The sequence below is a fragment of the Phyllostomus discolor genome, chromosome 3 (genome assembly GCF_004126475.2).
Source record: "Phyllostomus discolor isolate MPI-MPIP mPhyDis1 chromosome 3, mPhyDis1.pri.v3, whole genome shotgun sequence".
In the NCBI taxonomy this organism is placed as follows: domain Eukaryota; kingdom Metazoa; phylum Chordata; class Mammalia; order Chiroptera; family Phyllostomidae; genus Phyllostomus; species Phyllostomus discolor.
Genome location: NC_040905.2, coordinates 196,718,757 through 196,726,523, shown reverse-complemented (window position 1 = coordinate 196,726,523; position 7,767 = coordinate 196,718,757). Strand labels below are relative to the sequence as shown.

The following is a 7,767-nucleotide window of genomic DNA, read 5'->3' as shown; positions in this document are numbered from 1 at the left end:
CAAAAAAGAAATCCAGTGTTCTCAAATTCGGAACAGCTTTTTAATCTCATTCATTTTACTACCAACCACACCTATCAGGCCGGCACGGGTCCCAGAGTCCACCGCTAGCGGGCAACTGGAGGTCCTGCACTGGCTGGAGTTCTCCCCGGCTGGGGGTCCCGAGCTCGGGCTTCCGCGAACTGCAGCGCCCTGGGCTCCCAAGACGACAGTCGAAGCCCGGCCTTCGTGCTTGGGGCTGAGGCACCGACAGCCTCGCCCACCCCGGGAAATTACGCCACGGTCCGGAGGTTCTCGTGGGACATTCTTACCTACTCTCCAGAGTCGGGTTCCGACAGTTCCCCCGCCGGTAGAAAGTTATCTAGGCAAGGCGGCCCTGGTCTGAGAAGCTCAAAGGCCAGAGGATCCCGTGGGAGGGAGGGTGGGCGGGGCAGCGAAGCGGGAAGCACAAGGCGCGCGCTCCCGTGAACGCGGGAGGGAGACGGGGTCGGAGCGCACGCGCTCGCCGGCTGTGGAGCAGGAGGCGGGGTCTTCAGAAGACCGCCCGGAAGAGGGCGCTCTGAAGCCAGGCCAGAGGCCGGCCAGGGGCGGGGTCAAGGGAGGGCGGTGACGCTAAGGGGCGGGGTGAGGCGAGGCGGGGACGCGCTTGCGGGGTGGGGGAAGGCGGGGGCGCGGCGGTGGCGGGAGCGTCCCTGGTTTCCGCCCCTGTTTCCCACTCTCCTTCCACCTCCAACCCGCCAGGGCCGTGGAGAGACACCGCTTGCTGTTCCCTGGAGCCGCCGTGCTGCTGCTGCCACTCTCTCCCTCCGCTCGTGGTGAGCCAGTCAGTCCCCGCACTGTGCGCTCCTCCGTCTGGGCCATGGATGGGTAAGTGCTCGGCGGCACGGTCCCCGCGCTGAGCGGCGTTTGCCCCCCTTCCTTTCGGCTTTCGTCTGGACTTGACGAGGCCGGGGAGCTGGGCGCGGCACCGGCGGCTGGAGGAGCGGCCCGGCAAAGCCCGACGGAGGGGCTTCCGGGCGCCTCCTAGGGAGCTCCAATTGCGGAGGGGCGGGCCGCCGCAGCCTCGCCTGCCCCCTCGGGGCGCCCCCGTAATATCCGCCCCTCACACCGTCACACCGGGAAGTGGAGGAAAGCCCGGCGTGGCCGCCGGGGGCCGCGGGCCGGTCTCCGCGCTGAGGGTCGGGGAGCCCTGCCCGGTCTCCCGACACTTCCTCTTAGAAAATGGTGCGCGGCGCTGGGGGAGGCGGAGGCGGCGTTCGGGGCGGGCGTCCTTCTGCTAGGGTGTTGCTGTTTACCGGTGAGGTGGGGCGAGCGCTGGAGCTTCCCCAGACGGGGAGGCGAGAGGCGAGTGGCCGCGGAGTGGCGGACAGCAAGTGCACGCGTCGGTGCACGTCTGGGCGGCGACCTGGTCCTGAAGCCAGGGCTCCACGCGGGGTCTCGGCAAGCCGGGAAACCGGCAGAGGTCCGCGGACTCGTGATATGAACTGTGTTAACGATTTCTGTGTACCGGGCGTCTGGACTTGATGATCACGGACGCCCCCCGCCCCCAACTTCGTGAGTTCCCTGTCATGTATATGAAATACTGTGTACATGCCATTTTCGGGGAGCCTTCAAACGCTCCAAGAGATAATGAGGTCTGTAATCAAAATAAAAAGATTTAGAACTATCGATATAAATATTTCCCTTGGGGATCCAGTGGTGTGGGGTGGAACCCGACAGGTATTTTAATGTTTGAGGAAACAACTGGATTAGGATCTTCGGGCGGGGGGCAAATTTTGATCTTGGGGATTCAATCGAAGGTCGTGGTATATGTATATTGAGAGTTTAAAAAACCCCTCCAGATCTCTTAGAACCTGCAAGTCCACTTACTTATTCCCATTAGGCATTCGAGGTTTTGTTTGGACTTTCACTTGATTTTTGATGACAAGGTTTGTGCCAAATCTTTCGGTTGTAGAATATGTAGAACTTGCTTGAACAGTAAAAGCCGGGTACGTGTTGCCATATAGTTGGTGATTATTGTCATACTGTGTAAAGACTATGGAATCTTAAAAAACATTTCGCCTTTATTAGATTTCATTTATCCTAGTTTCATAATATTAAGTTTGTATGATTTATTGAATTAACTCATTTGAATGCATATTGCACACTGCTACAAACATTAGACACAGTTCAGTTTTATGTTTCATTTATGGATGGATATTCTTTAAAGTATTTTTTATTTAATTGAAACTTCTCTAAAAGCTTTGTTGAAAACTCATTTCACATCATCTTATTCAGTTACACTTTATGTGTGCAAAATGTTGCTATTTAAATTTGTGTGATTGTGCCACATACAAGGTCTTGCACAAATAATACCCCTTTTTTAATTCCAAAATCCTAACCATGTAATTCTGTAACATAACAATATCACACTCTAGCACACCATGTGACATTTTAGGTAAAAGGTTCAATTTAAGACTAAATTATTACACCTGTATTATTACCCTGCCAACCACACTCAAGCAGGCCTTCTGCTGGACTCTGTATGTAGCTGGGAAGGCTGTGAAATTAGTATCATTATGTGTAGTAAATTGTAAGATGGTTTGACTTGAGATATGGAAGCAGGTTAGCTTTTTGTATTAGAAAACTTATAGTGATTATATAGAGGACTCTTGGGTTATGCATCTTGTATGTTTAACTCTTGGTTAACATGAAGTGCAAACTTACTGTTTTGGACAATGTTTTAAGAAGTTAACTCTTCTCACTCTATATGTGATTTTAGAACTCAGAATGACTTTAATGATTTAAGTATGTGGGACAATAAGATACTGGAAGGTAAGTTCATTTGAGAGTTCAAGTAGGTACATGATTTACTCTTTGTAACATAACAAATACCACAGTGTATTACAGTCTTATTTTTTATGCACAGTCCTCATTTATTACATTTAAATTTTATCAAATGAATTCAAGTTTTAAAAGTCTGTAAGAAAAAAATAAGTCTACATGGTTATCGCTTAAAACTATTACATTTGCATGATAAACAGTGCAAGTCATAAATGTTTATACTTATTAAGTATTGATGATATTGTGATTGGTTTTTAACAATAGGTAGAATTAGTTATAGCTTTCTTTTGGGAGCATGGAGACAAACCTCATTGAAGACAGTTTATTTGGAGGTAGAAGAGATGGGTTTTTGTTTGGCAGAACTTTGTAGGGGTCTTTACACCTTGGTATTAAGGAATGTGGTTTTGAACACAGTGAATTTTGGTTTTTAGGAGGCTAATTAAATTTCTACATTTTCCCACAGTCTGAAAAAGGTCCTTTTTCATTATATTGAGTAGTTAAAAAACAACAAACTTTCTAGTCAACATATCTTTCTGGTTCCTTCTCATATCCCAACTGTCGAGTGTGTGTTCATTTCCTCCTGAGATAATTTACATTTAAACAGTTTTTTCGTAGTTAACTTTTACTTAATTATAAGTTTAATTTAAAATTAAATTTACTATTAATATTTTTAAAATTTTGTGTGTTTCAGGTGTACAGCATAGTGGTTAGACAATTATATACTCTATGAAGTGATTCCCCCAACACAATTTTGATGTGGTATAATTTTTTTCTAAAGCATATCTTTGAAAATTTTCATGTGTGAAATTTGACGTGTTTTGAGAGACTATCTTAGCTGTATTTGGTGAGCTCTTTTGGGTGGTAGGTTCAAATTTGCAAAAACGCCTTCTACTTCTGTAAATCCACTCCCTGGTTTTGATTCATTTAAAATTTTAAACATGATCATTTTATACCAATGATTTAAGGGAATGAACTTGGGTGATTTTAAATTTTGATTTGGACTTACTAAAAAGAGGTAAATGGGTAAACATTCTCAATTTATTGAAACAACTATACTTTTTAAATACTTTTCTAAATACTAAAAGAGGATTTGATTTATTGTTTCTTACATTTCTATTGAAGCTTTGCTTTTACACTCTGCTGTTGCTAGACTGTCCTGTCACTTCTCTTTGTATTAACATTTCACAACTCATCACATTCTTATTTTTATTATTTGTTGTTATAATGCTTTTTCTTTTTTCTTTAATCTTATCTGTCTTTTAAAAACTTGTTCTCTAACTTTGTTTTCCATTTTCTCTTTTTACTTTTTCCATACAGTGTTGTTACAGATATAGCTGTCGGTTTAAAGGTAGGAATCTTTTACTATCCTTTCATAAGCATTTTTAATCTTAGTTTTGGCATTTTTTTCCAATGGTGAAATCATCTCACCTGTTCATAAACTTACATGTTTTACTGTGTTATAATAGTATTTTACTTTTATTTAGCTCCAAAATAAGTATTCCTGTAGCTAATTTTGGATTTTACATATTTATTAAATAGAACTACAATATTATCTTGTGTATCTAAAATGTGAAGAAAAAGTTTAGCTCAGAGTTTTATTTGAACGATCATTGTGTATGTTTGTTTAGTTTTAGCAGTTAAATGTAATCTAGATTGTTATTTATTTTGCTATCATGTCCCTTTTTATATTTTCTCTTGTGTGTGCCTATAATAAAATTATAACAGCAGCTGAAGTTTCTTCAATTCCTCCTATGTGCCAGCTGCTGTACATATATTTTCACTAATTATTATAACAGTTCTTCAAGGTAGGTATTAATATTCCCATTTTAAAGATTATAAAAAAACAGATTCAGAAAGTTTGTATGTAAGGTGTGGTACACCAGAGGTCAAATTCCTATCCTCCTGGTTCTAGAGCCTGACTTTTTTTTTTTTTTCCCACTATACCTAGCTGCCAGTAATGAAGTTTCTGTTTAAAAGGTGAACAACAGGGAGAGTTCAATAATTATTTCATAGTAATGATTCTTTTAATAAGTTTGTCGTAGTTTTATCAAAGTCTTCCCATTTATTAGATTCTAAGGTATAAATTATTAGATTCTAAGAATTATTAGATTCTCAGGTATAAATGAAATAAACAGTGCTCATCAGTGTGAGGCTTTTAAAATATAAATGGATGTTTTAGGTTCCCCTTTAGCAGTTTGGTGTTTGGTATAGCTGAGTTGAGAATTTAGTTCTAGAAGCCATTTAGTTCAGATCACTGTAGAAAATAGAAAGAAATAATTCATGTTTTTCTTATATGTATTTTATGTAAAGTTGTTACACCTTTTTATCTATCATTTCTTTTTGTTTCTACATGTCCACATTCGCACTTAATTGGGCCTGATGGCTGCGCTCATGTTCTTCAAATACCTTAAAAAATAAGCATAAGTACAGCATAAGGCATTTGAGATTGATTTACAATAGTATGTCCAAGACTACATAACTGGGAACTACTGCTCATACTGTCTTTTGAAGTTGGTGGAGTTAGCTTGCTTTGGCAAGCTTTGAACATATTTTAAGACTAGAAAATAAATGGAGGAGCATCTTTGGTGGGATTCCCCCCCCCCCCCCCTTTTTTTTCCTGGTATACTTAAGTCATACTCTTTTATTTATTTATTTTTATTGTTGTTCAATAAAGCAATGTTGTCTCCATTTTCCCCACCACTGCCCTCCACCCCAGCCATCCTCACCTCCCACTCTCTATCCTAACCCCCTTTGGTTTTGTCCATGTGTCTTTTATACATGTTTCTGAAAACCCCTCCCCCCTTTTCCCTCCATTATCCTTTCCCACCTCATCTCTAGTTGCTGCCAGTTTGTTCTTAACTTCACAGTCTCTGGTTATGTTTTGCTTGCTTGTTGGTTTTCTTGATTCGGTTTCACTTATGGGTGAGATCATATGGTATTTGTTTTTCACCACCTGGCTCATTTCACTTAGCATAATGCTTTCCAGATCCATCCATGCTGTCCCAAAGGGTAGGAGCTCCTTTCTGCTGCGTAGTATTCCATCGTGTAAATATACCATAGTTTTTTTATCCATTCATTACTGATGAGCACTTAGGTTGCTCCCAGCACTTGGCTATTGTGAATTATGCTGCTGTGAACATTGAGGTGCATAGGTTCTTAGGGTATAATCCCAGCAGTGGAATTGTCAGGTTACTTAAGTCATTTTCTCATTTGGGTATGATACTTGGAGATCAGGAACTACAGGAAGGGATCTTAAAGTAAATGTTTTGGCCTTATCAGAAATGTAATTCTAGAGTTTATCTGGGGAAAATGAATACCTGAGACATTTAAAAAATTTACCATTTTGGAGTTGAGGAATTATGCCTGCAGGATTGTCATGCCTGTTTTCTTGTGGGAAAAAGTGTATTTTGATGATAAATAAAAGAAAAACTTGAATGTTAGGCACAGGAACAGGAACTGGATTTAAATATATGATTTGGATTTCTGACCACCTGTTTTGCAGCAGGCACTTTAAAAACAAAGATCAGATTCCACTTTGAAGAGAAGATAAGTTGATTAGTTGATTCACTAGGCAATCTTGTTTTTATAGTCTTAAATACTGCAAATGTCTATAAAATTACTCATTATATGGAGAGATTTCTTGTAAGAAGTTCTGTTACTTGGATCCCATGTAATAGACCAGTAAGGTTCATATTTTATTCAGATTATATAAACCAAAATTAGTGAATTTAAATAAGTCCTTCAAAAATATCAGTTACTTATTTTCGTCTATTTAATGTCTGAATATGACACAACAAGTAGTTTTAGCTGTTGCCAAGAGTGGATTTCAGGTTATGTTCCATAAGTTGCTTTCCTGGGTTCAGAAAAGTAATTTCATTTTCAATATGAAAATACCCTTAAATGTGAAAACTATTATTTTAGAGAAAGAAAACTGAATTGTTTTTAGAGATTAAGTGATTCACTAGAATGTTTTATAAGGGCAGGGTTTTTGATATTTTGTTTCCAATGTTTGACATAATAATTTCTTCAAAATACCTGATGAATGAACACCAAATTGCCACACAGTTAGGTGGCAAACTCACATAATGGAATCCAAACCTTCTAATCTTGATAGTGTTCAGTCTATTGCATATGTACCCTATGGGAGAGAATTAAAATCATTTTTTCAGATTGAAATTTTCTTGAAGACCAGAAAACATTTTCAGTCAGTTTAGGGCCATAGAATGCCTTTTTTTCAGGTTCAGAAAATTTCCTTTCGATATCTCATTTGCTATTTTTTGGTAACATGAATGGATGTTGAATTTGTATCTTTCAAGAAATTTGTATATTTCAGCCAAATTGTTATGGGCATAAAGTTGTTCATAGTATTTCCTTGTCATTTTAATTTCCCTTGGATCGGTAATGATTTCTGTACTTTTAGTCTTTTTTTTTAAAGGTTGTATTTATTTCCTTTTAGAGAGAGAGGAAGGGAGGGAGAAAGAGAGGAAAAGGAACATCAATGTGTGAGAGATACATCCATCTGTTGACTCTCAGCAGGTACCTGGCCCCCAACCCAGGCATGTGCCCTGACTGGGAATTGAACCGGCAATCCTTTGGTTCACAGGCTGGTGCTCAGTCTACACCAGCCAGCCACACCAGCCAGAGCTGTATTTTCAGTCTTGATACTGGTAATTCATGTTTTTCCCCTGCCTCTGATTGGTCTAACTAGAGGCTTTTAATATTACTGATCATTTTCAAAAGCCAGTTTTTGGTTTTACTTTCTGTATTGGCTGACTCTTCTACTTCATTAGTTTTATTATTTACTATTTCTTTCCTTCTCTGTTATTTCTTTCCTTATATTTATTTTGAGTTTCATTTGTTTTTCTTGAGTTGGTTGTTTATTTGTTGTTTTGTTGTAGCAGCCTAAAACAATGTTTATTATTATTTAGATTTATCTCACAGTTTCTG

The 7,767-nt window shown here is 40.0% G+C and overlaps 1 protein-coding gene across 4 annotated transcripts in view; it reads left to right on the top strand.

Moving 5' to 3' along the window:
• The first annotated feature begins 699 nt into the window (after nucleotides 1-699).
• The window catches only part of PTBP3 (polypyrimidine tract binding protein 3), a 100,825-nt gene continuing 93,757 nt past the window's right edge, over nucleotides 700-7,767 (top strand). For 2 of the 4 annotated variants that reach the window (XM_036022055.1, XM_036022054.1), the window contains exons 1-2: nucleotides 700-864; nucleotides 4,138-4,168. In XM_036022055.1, the coding sequence (XP_035877948.1) occupies nucleotides 857-864; nucleotides 4,138-4,168 (39 nt within the window). In that variant the 5' untranslated portion in view covers nucleotides 700-856. The remainder of the gene's footprint in view (nucleotides 865-4,137; nucleotides 4,169-7,767) is intronic. The other 2 variants (XM_028532174.2, XM_028532166.2) reach the window with 1 other exon arrangement.